This window comes from Vombatus ursinus, unplaced genomic scaffold (genome assembly GCF_900497805.2).
Source record: "Vombatus ursinus unplaced genomic scaffold, bare-nosed wombat genome assembly UNPS02014798.1, whole genome shotgun sequence".
NCBI classification, from domain to species: Eukaryota; Metazoa; Chordata; class Mammalia; order Diprotodontia; family Vombatidae; genus Vombatus; species Vombatus ursinus.
Window position 1 is genome coordinate 20,551,902 of NW_020954576.1, and position 17,213 is coordinate 20,569,114.

The 17,213-nt window shown below is 36.8% G+C and overlaps 1 protein-coding gene across 1 annotated transcript in view; it reads left to right on the forward strand.

Moving 5' to 3' along the window:
• Positions 1 to 17,213, forward strand: part of LOC114050108 (cation channel sperm-associated protein subunit epsilon-like) — a 190,545-nt gene that overhangs the window by 83,518 nt on the left and 89,814 nt on the right. Inside the window, exon 7 of the mRNA XM_027871681.1 lies at positions 2,706 to 3,145. Coding sequence (XP_027727482.1) covers positions 2,706 to 3,145 — 440 coding nt within the window. The remainder of the gene's footprint in view (positions 1 to 2,705; positions 3,146 to 17,213) is intronic.

A 17,213-nucleotide genomic window follows, 5' to 3' on the forward strand; every position in this document is an offset into this window, starting at 1 on the left:
AATTTTAAGGTTTGCAAAACATTTTACCTACATTATCTCATTTGATCCTCACAACAACCCTGGGAGGTAGGTAATATGATTGTCCCCATTTTACCTTATCTATGATCACACAGCCATTGATGCGTAGGCAGGATTTGAATTCGGGTCTTCCTGATTCCAGGTCTAGTAATCCAGTTACCGTGCCACCTGGGTTCTATTCATTTTTTTCCTGCCCTTTAGGGCAAAACACAAGTCTGATTCTTCTTTCAAATGAAAATCCCTCAAATACTTGAACCACAGCACTCATGTCTCCACTGAGTCTTCTCCACTCTCTAGGTCAAACATTCCCACCTCCTCCAACTGATCCTCATATAGCAAAGGCCTTCACCATCCTGGTTGACCTCTGGACACTCTTTAGCTTATTAGTGTCCCTCTTCAACTGTGATACACATAATGGAACACAATACTCCTCCAACTAGTTTTTCCATGTTGGTGAGAATAAGATCAAGAATAGAATGTTCTTTGGTTAATTCTTCTACCTTGTGAGGGTTAAAGTGATCATTAAGGCAAGTCAAGAAATGAGTAGCTGCTCTGCTTCTGTCTGTGAGCCCTAGCAGATGTCTGGCTAGTTGAAAAGCCTCATCATGACCATCTCATGGCTCTGTGCTAGGCTTATGATCCATTTGCCGAACTACTCATCTAGTACTTTCTGTCCAAGTGGTCTACTGTATACTCCAATGACAAAATTACTTGTTTTTCCCTCCTTTGACCTTCATCCAAATACTCTCTATCATGCTTCCTCCACCTGGGTTTCCTATAAAAACTTGTCCAGGAGCATCAGGTCCTTGTGCAAGATACAGATGGGGCAAATAAATAGGTAGTTTGTTGCAGCAATGAGACAAGGTAGTAAAAGGATCAAAGAACTGATGATATGAATTGACGTAAGAATTAATATACAATGCTACCCCATTAACCCTCCTTTATTATCCTATTTCTTTTGAATAAGGTAAACCCATACAGAGCCCTATGTTAGTCATTGATTTAATTTCACCGAGTCTCACTGATATCTGTAAAGTCAAATTGTCCTTCTTGCATTAGGACCTCTAGTCCCTCTTCATCACCTAAACTTTGAACAATTTTTGGGCAGCATTTGAAGTCAGGGTGGGGTTTTTTTTCCTCCTCTGCACGTCTGGGTATTTTAACTGTTTTAACTTCCCTTCATTGAAGCTACTTTCTGTCATCCAACTTGATAGATATATATTGACAGCTTTCTCCTTCCCCCTTTAGTTTTCCCCATTCCTACAATCTCCACCTCTCTCTTACTCCAGTTGTATCAAAAAGATATCCTAACAAATAGAAGAAAATGGGAAGAAATAACAATTGTTTCTACTGACATCTTTACAACAAGCATGAACATAGTCAAGGATTAAATGGCAATACTCAGGAAGGGAAAAAGAGGTAGCCTCCATTCTCTTCTAAGATACAGACAGCACATTAATAGTGCCTACTGGATGTGAAGAGGAGATTGGAACCGTTACTGTATATCCAACTTCTCACATTTGACTCCTGCTACTGCAGGAGAAAACCTCCATGGTGAATGGGAGACTTCCCTTGGCTTTGTGTTATCACAACTGTACAAGCTTGTTTGAGGTTCCTCAGCATATCAGCTTAATACTCAATAGATTAAATGAAGATCTTACCTGTCACAGGTAAGTTGCTGGTTTTTTTTCAAAAGACATCCTGCATATATTTAGTTTTTGTGTCCTTAGGACATTTTTTCTTATAGCCTTTTAGAGAGGGAATTTAACATAATTCTGCTAAGTAATTGAATTGGGAATTATAGGCAAGCTGATAAGGGGGAAATTTTAGGAAATAAATACACTTAAAAAGAAATATCCTAAGAATGCATAGATAGTAGGAGAAAAAGACAAAGCATGAGAAGGATACTGAAGAAAAAAATGGGGATGAGTTTAAGAGTAGAAAAAAAGGGAAAAAGACAAAATGAAAGCAAAGACTAGAACAGTGGATTAAAAAGGAGATTTTTCTATTCCTATATCTCTTCTCAGAATCTTCCCAAACTGGAATCAAACAAAAAGAATCATTGAACAAAGTTAACTCTGCTATTGAACATTTCAAGGAATCTTGTATTCTTTTTTAGCATTTGCACAGAAGACAACTTTGTATAGGAGAGCCTCCTAAGCAGTATTTTACTTTACCAAGTCAGATGCTTTCTTATAGTCAACACACAATAAACATAGCGGATCTTCTGTGCTCTATAACTCTCAGTCAATTATAAAGATGATGTGGTCTGCTACAGAGAATCATTTTTCACAATCTGGATGTTCCCTTTTCATATTTTCATTGAAGATAGCTTTGATATATACGTAAATCATTCTTATAAGGATTTAAAAAAAGATGAAAGAGTAGGCAGGTAGGTCAATTGACATTTGCCTTTTGAGAGTATTAGTATTGTCTGTGACTTTTGTCTATTTTAGTACCCTTCTCCTATTAAAGAAAACAATGGGGAAGGGAGGAAGAATCAATTGTTCCTATTAATGTCTTAATAACAAGACTGAAGAGTTTGAGGATCTAAAGGGAATACTCAAGACGGGAAACAGATGAAGGCTTTTTTCTCCACTAATTCAAGGAATTACTTTTTAAAAATATACACTCACAAGAAAAGTAAAGCTAGAGGAATTCTAATTTATTTTCTCTCTTTTTTTCAGATTATTATGGGAATGGTGTGATAAAAATGTTCAACAATAAAATGCTTTATTTCAAACTTGAAATTAAAGATGTAGCACCGCTACATGATTGGGCTAACGAGAGTGACAATACTTTAGTTTTAATTAACCCTACTGGGGATCTGTTTCTTGCAAATCTTAATTATGGCATAGCAAAATCTTCAGAATATCCAATAATGCTGGAGTTATATAGTTCAATTTTTAAAGAACAAACTATTTGTCCATATCTGTTGTTTGAGAGCAGTATTATTGTAAGCAATATTTATTTGGACAAGAGAGATAAACTGACGTTCTGGGCTCAAGTAATCTATCGTGAGAATCTTGGTGTGTATCCTATTGTGGAAATCTATGGACGAAAAATATTAAAGGAGAAGAGAGATGTTAGCTATGAAATAGCCCTGGGAATCTGCACTAAAAATCTGGTAAGTCAGATTCAAATTTTTCAAATATCTATCCTTTTATTTCTTTCTTCAAATAGAAAATTGTGATTTAATGTTTTTTCCAGAATCATATATATGAGTAGTTTGAGAAAGATGTCATTTTTCCACTTATTCATTCAACACATTTCATAAATAATATTATAGTAAGCATCACAGATACCTATGAAACCCATCCACATCTTCAATCCTACTTACATGCTGTTGAACTAAGCTGGAGAAAAGTCATAAAATCAGTCTAGGTCCACTTTAAGTTTAGGTTACATAATCTCACCCATGCTTTCCCTGTGGCAAGTCAATCAATTCACTATACCACTGTTACCAGCTCTTTCAGACCTTTTCATCCTTCCCCAAGTCCCCCACAGCTTTCTCTCCCCTCTTCCCATCCTCTATGCTGTGATAAAAATTATTTGAGGATTCATTAAATAGTTATTGCTGCCAATCACCAAATCAATACATAGAGACAGATTTTGTTTATACCATAAATACATTTTTTAATACTGTAGATTTTATTAAAACTCATTGTGCAGGCTCATCTATACGAAAAAAAAGTCAGAAAGCCAAAGCATCAGCTTGTAAGCAGCATAGAAAAATGGAATTTTACAGAAAGTAGGAGAGGAAAAATATGAGTATATGTATTGGGAAACAAGTAACAAAAGGCGGAAAATACAAGCATCTGTTTTGTAGTTAAAGCAGGAACTGTGGCTTCTTTCCTAGCCTTGACTCTGCAAGTGTTATGGCCTTTGAACTTTCAGTAACAATATCTGGAAATTAAAAATACAGACTGGGGCAATGTCCTCTTCTTATGCCAGTGGTGGAAAGAAGCCTGAGCCAGAAATTATCTTGCCAGTGTGCAAAGGCATAGAGATGGGAGAGGAACAAGAAATCCATTTCGGCTGGACCATAGAGTGCATGAAGAGATATAGTGCATAATAATCCTGGAATTGTAGGTTGGCTTAGGTTATGAAGGGCTTAAGTGCCAATTGGAAAAATTTGTATTTGTTCCTTGAAATGATATGAAGCCAGTGCAAGACCCTCCCTTTCAAAGTATGGGAACTTATAGTATAAAATAGAATATAAGTACACAAGAGAGATTTGAGTAAGGTGATATATGATAGTTTTTATCACAGAATCTCAGAGTTGTAAGGGACCTCAGGAGTCATCTAAATCAATCCATGTTTGAACAATAAAGTCCTTTAACCCACTGCTGACAAGTGTAAGACAGTAATTGTGTGTTACGAGCTTGCCTGTTTAGCCATGATCAGGGGATAATGATTAGTATCATGAGTCCACGAATAACTGGAGTGATCAGGCAGGCATGTGTGCCCTCTTTTCTGTTCTTAATGATCTTGTAATTAACAGCTGACATTTGGGGAATGGAGTAATAGGAAGAGACACAGCAAGTTCTGTCCTCATATGTACATCCTCCCAAACTCCTCCAGACAGATCTACAAAATGCACCAGACTGCATCCTGATTGGGAAATTCAAGAAAAATTAGTATGAGTCATTTTTCCAGCCCAGGTCAAAACAGAGAGATAGATAGATATGTGGATACCAAAGATGAGATGTAGCCAGTGTGGGACGTAGAGCATTCCAGCACTGGGAGATGCTGAGCACCAAGGCAAGAAGAGGTTCCAGATAAAGGCACCTAAATTTGTATAGAATGCAGGGACAGGTGCCAAATGACCGCTTTGTCATTCGCTACCTCCAGGTAACAGATCTGTGAAAGACTGACAATGGAGCCTGCGCCTATGGTGACATTTCAGGGTGAGAGTCCAGAGCCTTGGACTGTGTACAAACTAGTCCTGAAGCAAACAGCAAATGTGTGCTCATACTTCACAAGTTAGCCCATCCTAAAGCTTGCAGAGGAATAACCAGGGCAGGAATGTCAAACAAAAGGGAAATCTACAATTCTGTAACTATGTACCAGCAGAGCTTCTAGCTGGAAAGTCATAATGATAGTGACTAGGTCCAGCAGCAGTCTACTGAAACTCTAACTAAGCAAGCCCACAGTCGTGTTGTTCAGACCCAAATCCATGCCAAGAACTTGCAAAACTAAAATAGGGTAGGAGGGAGAGCAGAAATAAAATTTTGCCCTGCATCAGATCACTTTGGAAGCACTGAAAGCTTTCAGATCACAACTCAATACCTCTAAGTAAGCAACAGGAGAACCAGGCTAGACATTCCTTCCAGAAATATGCAGAACCTGGACCTAGCATGAAGTCCATAAAGTACACAAGTAGACTCAAACCAAAAAAAAAGACTACTTTGGGAGCACTGAAAAGCTTGCTGATCCCTAGCCTAAGCTATTCCTGAGATGCTGGAATCGCATAACACTTCATGCCTCCAAGAAAATGGCAGCAGGACCAGCCCAGACATTCTCTCCAAAAGTTTAAAGATCCTGACCTTAAAAATGTAGAACATCACAAAGCTAAGAACAGATCCCTGAGGTTTACCTGGGATCTTTATGGAGGTAGACATGGATCTATCAGTCTCTGGCCTTTACAGTCAGTCATTCAACCAATCCTCATCCATATAACTCTACTTTTATTTTTTTCCATATCTTCCCATCTAGTCTGCAAGGATATCATAAGTGACTTTGTCAAATATCTTGCTGAAAGCCAGGAATAGTATGTCTATGGCATTCCCCTAACCTATTCATATATAGGAACCCTATCAAAAAAGAGATAAGCTTAAGCCGGCATAATTTATTTTTGACGAGTCCACAAGTGATCACTGTTTCCCTTACAAAACGTTCAAACCATTGCTTTCATGATGTGTTGTAGAATTGTCCCATCAAAGTCATATCAAAATCAGTCTATAGTTTGAAGGATCCATCCTCTTTTCCTCTTTGAAAATCAGGGCAGGGGGCAGCTAGGTGGCACAGTGGATAGAGCACCGGCCCTGAAGTCAGGAGGACCTGAGTTCAGACCAAACACTTGACACTTACTAGCTGTGTGACCCTGGGCAAGTCACTTAACCCCAACTGCCTAAAAACAAACAAAAAAAAACAAACAAAAAAAAAAAAAGAAAATCAGGGCATCTACCTATCTCCATTCTTACGACTTGTTCTCCATGATATTTAAAAGATAACCAAAACCATATCAGCATACACATCTCCCAGTTCTTTCTGTACTCTGAGATACAATTTATCTGGGCTTGCTAACTTGAAATTACTAAAGGAAGCTAGGGAATGTCTTATCATTTCTTCACTTCTCCCAAGATCAAATTCCTTTACTATGTACTGGGAAGTCTGGAGTATTGTGGGGAAACTGGCCAATAAGGACCCAGTCATTGCTACCTATATAAAACATGCCTATTGCCAATGCACATGAAGGTTAATGAGCATACTATTCCCTAGCAGTTTCATGGTGAGGAGAAGCCTTTTCATAATGACTGCTGAGCTGGAACTCAGTGTACATACAAAAGGTTCAAACAGATTAATGTTCTCAGTTTTTGAGTAAGAAGGCAAAAGAAATGCTGTGGGCCCAGTAATAATGGGGCAGCCATGGTTGACTGAGACTGCCTTATCTCCCCACCTAACCACCCTCTGGCCATGAACTCGTGGCACCTCTCTTTTTTTGTGTTGTTTGTCTTTATTCTTTCATAATCTGAGGCGAGTATCAGTGATAGAACAGACAAGGTTATGCCTCTGTGAACTTTGAAAGGTCAAAAGAGTGATCAAAGGTCCCCTCGGCATTTGAAGCTGTTAGCAGCAGCAGCTATGCCTGGTGAGCAGACCAACCTATTTGATGTAGACCAACACTGAATTGACCTGGTAGCTGGGAGACTGTGGCCTTCAAGAAAGTCAGCAACTCATCCATAGAGTACACCACACTCAGAAGTAAATTGGGTGAGAAGAGCGCTTCACTTCAGTGGCTGGGCACAAGGAGACAGAGAACATCTACAGAGACTGCACAAACCCAAAGCCTGGGAGGATGGCAGTGCTGTGTGAGTGCATGCACGAGGGCTGCACAAGCACCAGCAGGGTGCAGGACATGTTGTCCATAGGCTCTAAAGTGCTCCAAAGTATTCCAGTGTGAAGATTACTACAGTGGAGAGAATCAGCATTTTGGAAAGAGTGAAGAATTTTCTACAATTTATCAAACAAGAAAACAAAAAAACTAAGAGGAAATAGGATTGGCACCATCTGGCCTGTTTGATACTGAAAAATATAGATGACTCCATGGAAAAAGCATAGAAATGGATATGGTCTATTTTTTTTTTTTTTTGCTTCACCATCTCCCTCTCTGTCTCCAATCCCCCTGCCACCCAATTTTTTTTTAAATCCTCTCTTGTCACAGATAAGCATAGTTAAGTAAAACAAATATGCATGCTGGGCATGTCCAAAAATGTGTATCTCATTTTGCACTTCTAGTCAATTACCTCATAGGAGGTGTGTAGCCTACTATAGCATTGGTTCTCTAAAGTTGTGGTTGGTTATGTCATTCATCAGAGTCATTAGATCTTTCAAATTTTTTTTTCATTGTGGTACCACAGTATAAGTTGTTCCTGTTTTGCTCATTTCATTCTGCATAAGTTCATACAAGTCTTCTCAGATTTTTCTCAATCCATCCCTTTTGTCATTTCTTATGGCAGCACAATAATAATTCATTACATTCATACGACATAATTTGTTCATTTATTCCCCAAGCAATGATCACCCCTCCCTTAGGTTACAATTCTTTTTCCTACAACAAAAAGTACTGCTATGAATATTTTTGTACATGTTAGTCCTTTATCTCTTTCTTTGATTCATTTGAGGTATATGCCTAGTAGTGGTACTGCAGAATCAAAGGGTCCACAGATTAGTGAATATGGAGGTATAGCTCCCAGTAGCCTTCAAGAATGCTTGACCAATTCATAGCTCCACCCACAGCGAAGTAGTGTAGCTGTGCTCTAACATCCTCTCTAACAATTGTCGTCTTCCTTTTTTGTCATCTTTGCTGTTCTGATGTTCTGTGTTAGGTAGAACCTCAGAGTTGTTTAAATTTCAGTTTCTCCTATCATTATCATTTGGAACATTTATTTCATATGGTTGTTAACAGCTTAGATTTCTTCTCTTGAGAATGGTCTGCTCATATCCCTTGACCATTTATCTCTTGGGGATTACATTTGAGTCAAGTCTCTATTTACCTTAGATACTAGGCCCTTATTAGAGAAATTAACTGTAAAAGTTTATGCTGTTAACTGTCTTCTAATTTTAATAGCATTTATTTTGTTTGCATAAAGGTGACATCCACCTTATCTCTTCATCTGTGATTTTGAAAGGCATCTCCTTCTCTACTCCTCTTATTTCTTTATGATGTGACTTTTTATAAATATCTATTTGGAGTTTGTTGTGGTATATAGAGTGAAATTTTAAAACTAAATTCTGACAGAATGCTTTCCAGTTTTTCCAGCAGTTTTTGCTGTGGGTTCTGATTCTATTAGATGATTTCTTTAGTTTTATCTAGCACTATGCTATTATGTTTGTTTGGTTCTACAGATAGCTAAATTGTCCCATTCATCAACTTTTCTATTTTTTAACCAATGCCCAATAATTTTGCTGATTATGGGTTTTTTTTAAATGTAGATTGACATGTCTTTTCATTCTTTTTCTTGAAATTCTTGATATTCTATTTCTCTATATGAATTCCACTATTTTTTCTGGCTCTATGAAGTAACCCTTTAACATTTTGGTACCAGATGAGTAAATTAACTTGGGTAGCATTAGACTATTGATAAAATTTACAGGTTTCAGAGAAAATTTAAATTCAGAATATCATCATATAAAAGGAAAAACAAAGAAGTGACTATTTTTTAACTTTCTTGAATAATTTACCCAGTGTTTATTAGCAAGGTTAAGTATATGTAGTTAGAACAAAGAAGCGCTTTAAACTTAAAGTAACATTCAGAAATCTTAAAGCATCCTTCAAAGTAAGGGCCACTGCTCAACTAAGAATCAGAGAATTTTACATCTTTATCAGAATTTATTGTTCTTTGAATGTTTGACAGAATTTACTTATACATGCATCTGACCTGTTTATTTTTTTTCTTTTAGGTCGCATGTACAATGTCTTTTTCTTAAATTCAATCTAAGTTCTCTATCTTTTTTGTTCTATTAATCTGAGTACTTCTTTTTATAAACATACATCTTTTTATTTGTTATTAGTTTTGTTAGCATATAATTGGTCCAATTTATCACTTTCTAACACATTATTTTATTTCTTCATTTGTGGTGAATTATTTTTCATTTTTTATATCAGTTATTTGCTTTTCTTTAATATTCTGAAAAATCAGAATTAATCTATTTTAATAGCTTTTTGCAAAAACTGGCACCTAGTTTTATTTTTCAGTTCAATGGCTTTTTTACTTTCAATTTCATTGGTCTCTTCTTTGATCTTCAGAATTTCTGTTCTTGTTTTGAAGTTGATACTTTCTCTTGTTGTCACTTTTTTAATTGCATATCCAATTCATCGATCTGTCATTTCTCTTTTATTAGTGGAAGTATTTAGAGTTAAATTTTCCCCTTAGGACTTTTTTGGTTATATCCCAAAAGTTTTGGTATGTTGCCTCATTGTTGTCTTTTGTTTGATGAAATTATCTATTGTTTTTCTGATTTGTTCTTTTACTTACCTTAGAATTAACTTATTCTCCATTTATTTTTTTAATCCTTTCTGCAAAAGTCTTTTTTTGATTATAAATTTATTGTGTTGTGGTCAATAATGGGTATATATAATATTTATGCCTTTCTGCACTTGTTTGGGAGGGTTTTTTTATTCCCTAGCCTAGAACTTGGTTAATCTTTGTAAAGGTGACATACACAGCTATATAGATATAGATACATACACACACACACACACACACACACACACACACACACACACACTCCTTTCTATTCCCATTCCCTTTCAGTTGTCCCCATAGAGTTATCATATCTAGTTTTTAAAAATTCTATTCAGGACTCAAACTTCTTTCTTATCTTTTTATCATATTTATCAAGGTCTAAAAAGCTAGATAGAGGCCTCAATTATTACAGTTTGAGCACCTATTTCTCCCACTAATTCAATTAATTTTTCTTTCAAGTACTTAGATCCTATTCCATTTGGTGAATATATATATACATACATACATATACATATATTCGTACCTACACACACATGCACACAGATACATAGTATTGATATTATTTTACTCTCTATGGGGCCCTTAAGCATAATGTCACTTCCCTATTTATCTTTTAACCCTATCTTCTTTTATTGTTTCCTTGTGTAAAATCATGTTTGCTAACTACTTCTTTGTTGAGTTCACCTGAAACATAATACATTTTTCTCCATCCCTCATTTTAGGTCTGTGCAAACCATTATATTTTGAGTATGTTTCTTTTAAACAACATACTGTTGGATTCCACTTTTTAACCCAGTCTGCTATCCCCTTCAGGTTTATAAGCTGAATTTATCCCATTCAGATGCACAATTCTAATTATTTATTGTGCATTTCTCTCCATCATAGCCTCTTTTACTTTTTTCTTTTTGCCTCTTGCCACACTCTTTACAAAGAAGAAAAAAGTGGAGAAAGAAAAGAAATGTGATCACCACTGGTGACCTATAATTGATGTTTCACACCACTGCTCTTCCTCTCTTCCCCTCACACAGACTGATCATCAATTCTTGTCCTTTCTTTCCTTTATGATCCATCCTCCAAATTTGAAGTTTGCTTTACTTTATGACTATTCATTTTCCCAATCTACTTGCCCCCCTACTTAAACCGCACTCTCCCCCCTCTCTCTTCCCTCTCCTGTTTTTCTGTTAGGTTTAATATATTTCTACACCAAACTTTGTGTGTGTTCAATCCTCTTTTGGTCCAGAAAAGCACGAGGGGTATGTGTTACCTATTTCCTCTACCCCTTCCTTCGTGTTTTTTATTCACTTATTCTTACACACTCTAATTATGAGCTCTACCTCCTCCTCCTTCTCCTCCTCCTTTCTTTCCTAGTGTATTCTTTTACCCCTCCAGCTTCTTTCCTGTTTTAAGACGGTTACAAAAGAACAATAACACACACACACACACACACACACACACACACACACACACACACACCCTTTGTCTTATTTAACTTCCTCTATGACATTTGAAGACATTAAGGTTCTAAAGAAACCTGATTCTTTCCCCTCTATTAAAATGTAACCTTTGTTTCAAAGAGCCAATTTCATGGGACTCTCCTCATTGGTCAAGATCAATGTTTCATGTCTTCATGAGGGCCCAGCTGGTGAGACTTCGAGAGAAGAGGGATTCTGGTCTTCTGCTTTCCAGCTTTCAGAGAGGTGCAGGATTCCAAACTCTCTTCAGGTCCCTGTGTGGCAGGTGAAAGATGAAACAAAGATTCAATTTTTCACGTATATCAATTTATTGAACGATGAATGCCAATTACCTAACAAATTGGTTACCAGGCCCCTTCTTGGACTTAGGGCTAGACCCTGAATACAGGGAGAGACAGACTTTTACATAATAAAAACTATTAAATAAAGTCAATTAATTAAAAGGAAGCAATACAACATTAGGTAATCTGATTTCTAATTAGATGAAATATTAGGGAACTTTCCATGTTGGAAGGGGGAGAGTAAACAGGTACAATTCCATGAAATCAGAAAAAGAGGTGTCCCACTCCCCCTACAAGTGCCTGTGACCAATCAAAGGAATATGGAAACAATAACTGATTGATCACTGTGGGGCCTGTTCTCAGATAAGACACATGGGTCACTTAAGATGTTCAACTGTGAGAACACTCCTTGTGTCGATCTTTGGATCTGACTGGGTTTCTGGTCAGCATAACCTAGGTCCTTAGTTAAGCATCTCTAAACAGTAGGTGGAGGTGGTCCAGCTTCCCAGCCACGTAGAGCTACATTCAAACAATACAATAAGGTTTTCTCCCAATTCCCACAAGTGAATAAAGTTTTCTCCCAAAACAGAAAAATTGGATTACAGCTATAATTGAATAGAAAGGGAACTAAGCTAGCTCCAGAATTGAGTCACAAAATGGAGTCTGTGTGGTTCACTCAATTCCCACAATTATTATAGTGGCCATCCTCTGGCCCCAATCTCCTGCTTTCCTTCTTGGCAGGAATAAAAAGCCTGCCTTGGAGTAGGGTGGGAAAAAGAGTTTCTAAATATATCTATTGTTGCTGCCTCACAAGTCACATCTAGACAGACCCATGTAGGCACACACAACCTAAATGGACAAAATAAGACTGTCTCCCACACACCCCTATAGAAATGTAAGAGCTTAGTTATCTTACAACCCCTCGCAATTAGCCGAATGTATTTACCTTTCTAGATTTATCTGGATTCCTGTGTTTGCATTTTGGAGTTTCTACTCAATTCTGATCTTTTCATCATGAATGCTTAAAACTCATTTATTTTGGGGAGTGGGGGGAGGGAGAATAATAATTCATATTCCAAAATATACTTTCCTTTAGCTGAAAAGTTTTTTGTGGTCTTAACTGTAGTTCCTTAGAACTTGAAATCTTTCTTTCTGACTGATTGTAGTATTTTTTCAGTGACCTGAAAGTTCTGGATTTAGGTTATGATGTTCCTGGGAGTTTTTATCTGGGTGTTTCTTTTAGGAATTAATTGTGGATTCCTTCTATTTTTCCTTTGCCCTCTAGTTCTAAAAGATCTGAGCTGTTTTCATTTATTATTTCTAGAAATATGTTATCTGATCTTGTTTTTTTAGTCCCTAGAGCCCCCATAATTAACTATGTGGTTACCTATTTAGCAGGAATAATTAGTTGAACAAAGGAAGATACTTGATGGTCCACTGGGGAAGTAGCTCCTCTGGAGTAGAAGCTAGCCCATCCCCACCAAGTGTGAACCCACTGCCACGTAACTTGCCTATAGAGCAAGCAAAGTCACACAAGCTGGGGTAGCAAGTCTCCCCTTCAGGGAAAGACAGGAGGAAGTATGTGCTAGGCAAAACCAGCCACCTCCACTCAGACCTCTGGAGATGTGCCAGTCCCCTGACCTCAAGAGCTTTGGAAATATCAATGCCCTCCAGGTCACTGGTGCTGCTTCCAGTTCAGACTTTGTAGCCATCGTTGAGGGGAGAAATCACTGCGGAAAAGAGAGCCTCCCATCACCATCACTAGCTTCTTACCAGCCACCTTCAATTGGCAAGTAAATCCAAGAGCTCTGAGCATGGCAGACCACAAGCCTTACTTCTAACCCTTTGAAGCCATAATCCTGGGAAGCAACACCCATGGAGATGTGGCCTGGCAAATGCTTCTGCAAATACTGCAGCCAGGCTATATAAGACCCAAAAAAGAAAATTTTTGCCACTAAAGTCACTGGTGGTATCAAATTGTTCAATGTTAGAAACTGCTATGATTTATCAGTGAAAATGCATTACCATTTGCTTTGCCACTGCACCCTAAGGGCCATGGGACCTTTTCATAGGACTTACAGCTAAAACCTTCCATATATGTTTCTATTGAGGCTTTTTTTGTGTCTTTAACACTTAGTACAGTGCCTGGCACATAGTATTTAATAAATGTTTCTTGATTTGATTTGTCTCCCTTATTATAATGTAAGCTCTATGAATACAAGGACTGTCTCACTTTTCTATTTGTATCTCTAGTACTTTGAACATAGTAAATACTAAATAAAAACTTTTTCTTTAATTCATACTGGGGTTCATTCCTCTCTCGCTGTATAAATTTTCTAGTGAAGAGGAGCATAGGCCATAAGAAAATAATGGAATTAAACCTCATAGACCACACTTTATGATAGCAGTTCTTAAAATTTTTGGTTTCAGAACCCCTTTACTCTCTTAAAAATTATTGAGCATCCTCCCCCAATAGCTTTCGTTTATGTGGGTTACATCTATTGATACTTAGCATATCGGGAATTAAAACATCTTATGATGTTGATAATGATGATGGTGATGGTGTTGATAATGAAGAAAATGGTTTTGACCTTACGGACTCACTGATGAGGTCTCAGGGTCCCAAAAGTGTACCCAGACCACACTTAAAGAATTATTGCTCTAACGATGGTTTCAAAAAAACCTAGGAAGAGTTATACAAACTCATGCAAAGGGAAGTGAGCAGAATGACAAGAACATTGTACACGGTCGTATGGTATTGTAGTGATGATCAACTGTGAAAGACTTAGCTGGTCTGATCAAGATAACGATCCACGACAATTCCAAAGGACTCATGATAAAAATGCTATCTACCTCCAGAGAAAGAACTGATGAACTATGAATGCAGAGTGAAGCATACTTTTTTTTTACTTTCTCTATTTTTATTGTTTTCTTTTGTTTGTGTTTCAACCCAACATGGTTAATATGAAAATATGTTTTGCATGACTTCACATGTATAATTGATATCAAATTGCTTGCCTTCTCAAGGAGAAGAGAGGAGCATCAGGGAAGGAGAGAATTTGGAACTCAGAAAAATTCTAAATGATTTTTTAAAAAATTTTACATGCAGTTAGAAAATAATATCTTTTAAAAGAATTATTGTTCTAGAATCTAGTCTAACAAGGCAAGCACCACCACCCTCTAAAAAGGGTGAAATTAGAGGTTAGAGATATTAGCTAGTAACTATCATTTAGATAGAACTTTAAGATTTGCAAAACAATTTATAGTGTCTCATTTTATCCTCACTACAACCCTGAGAAGGAGGTGCTATTATTAATCCCACTTTGCAGCTAACAGTTGAGTGATTTACCCAGAGTCACACAACCTACATGTGTCTGAGGGTAGATTTGAACTCAAATCTTTGAGTCTTCCTGACTCCAGGCCCAACACTTCACCACCCAGTTGCCTGTATAACAAGCTTTCTGAAAATGAAAGGGAGCATTGTATACAGTAATAGCAATCTTGTTTTAAGAACAACTTTGAGTGAATAAGTTATTTTGACTATTATAAATACCCAAATTAACTATAAAGGCCATTTGAAGAAAAACACTATCTGCATCCAGAGAAAGAAGTGATAATAGAAGTATGTATAGAATAATTTCACATATATCTGTATGTATATATATATGTATATGTATGTGTGTATATATATATAATGGGTATACATCATATACACAAACATTTGTATATGTGTGTGTATGTGTATGTGTATATATATATATATATATATATGCATATATACACACCTATTTGTGTCTAATGATAGCCATTTCTAGGTTGGGGTGGAGGGAAGGTAGAAAAGAAAGAAGAAAAAAAGAAGTTTACATGATAGTTTTGTTGTATATTTGAAAGGAAAAGTAAGTTGTGCTTAGTAGATTTGTCATTTCATTTACAATCATCTTTTTTATTGTGTTATGGAAATGCTTGTTTAATTCCATAAATATATATTAATGTTTAAAAAAGGGAAAAATATTTTTAAATTAAAAGAAAAAGAAAATTAAAGAGAGCTTGGTGTTTTCCCTCAATGTAACTGCTGGGTATTGCGTGAAGTGCATAATCACAGGGTTAATCATGGGACTGCCCAATGCCTGACTCTGATTGTTGAAAAGGCTCTGGAAAGTGGCCAGAAGCACATTATTATAGTTTTACATATTGGTGTTCCCTTGAGTACACTGTACAACTGTGCATAGATTTAAGCTAAAATGAGCTTATATATGAGGTTTTTATATCTTTAAATCATTGGTGTGAAGCATTTGAACTGAATCCTGGTGGAAGATTTTTTTTTTAAATAATTAATTTATTTTTAGTTTTCAGCATTCACTTCCATAAGATTTTGAGTTTTAAATTTTCTTCACCTCTCTCTCCTTCCCCCTCTCCAAGATGGCATGCAATCTGATATAGGCTGTACTTATACATTCATATTTAGCACAATTTTCCATTAGTCATGATGTAAAGAAGAATTAGAACCAGTGGGAGAAATCATGAGAAAGAACCAAACAAAAAGAAAGAAAGAAAAAAAAGAGAGAGAGAGAGCAAATAGTATGCTTCCATATGCATTCAGACTCCTTGGTTCTATCTCTGGATGTGGATAGCTTTTTCCATCATGAATCTTTTGGAGTTATCTTAGGTCCTTGCGTTGCTGAAAAGAGCTAAGGCTATCAAAGTCAGTCATCGTACAGCGTGACTGTTACTGTGTATAATGTTCTCCTGGTTCTGCTCATTTCACTCAGCATCAGTTCATATAAGTCTTTCCAGGTTTTTCTGAACTGTGCCTGCTCATCATTTCTTATACCACAATAGTATTCCACTACATTCATATACCACAACTTGTTTAGCCATTCCCAATTGATGGGCATCCCCTCAATTTTAAATTCTTTGCCACCACAGAAAAAGCTGCTATAAATATTTTTGTACATATGGGTCCTTTTCCCATTTTTATGATCTCTTTGGAATACAGCCCTAGAAGTGCTATTACTGGGTAAAAGAGTATGCACAATTTTATAGCCCTTTGGGCACAGTTCCAAATTGCTCTCCAGAATGGTTAGATCAGTTCACAACTCCACCAACAATGCATTAGTGTTCCAATTTTCCCACATCTTCTCCAATATTTATCATTTTCCTATTTTGTCATGTTAGCCAACCTGATAGGTGTAATGTGGCATCTCAGAGTCATTTTGATCTGCATTTCTCTAATCAATAGTGATTTAGAACTGGTGAAAGATTTTTTTGATGCCAGGCATATCTAATATCCCTGAAGAAGGTCAAAGAAGAAATCTTGTTTGAGGCTATGAATGACATAAGAGAGATGTGGAGTACTTATTAAATGTTTTAAAGAGGTAGAGTCATGTAGTAAAGAAGAGATAGAAATAAAAACTTAAAAGATGGAAGACAACATATCCATGAGAAAGAGTTGACATCTGGAAATGATCAGTAAGTTGGATACAAGCCAAAATGAGCACTTCACGATGGCAAGTTTTGATCCTTTACATAGAGTTGCCATGACCATCTGGAATGCAAATATTTGAGTCCTGGGTGGGATAGGACATCTCACAGCAGAGACATCATAGCAGTGGCAAGTTCCTGAAGTGAAAAAAAGAAAAATAGTCTCAAGGGAGAAACATAGGGTCTAATATGCAGTCTGAAATCAAGGA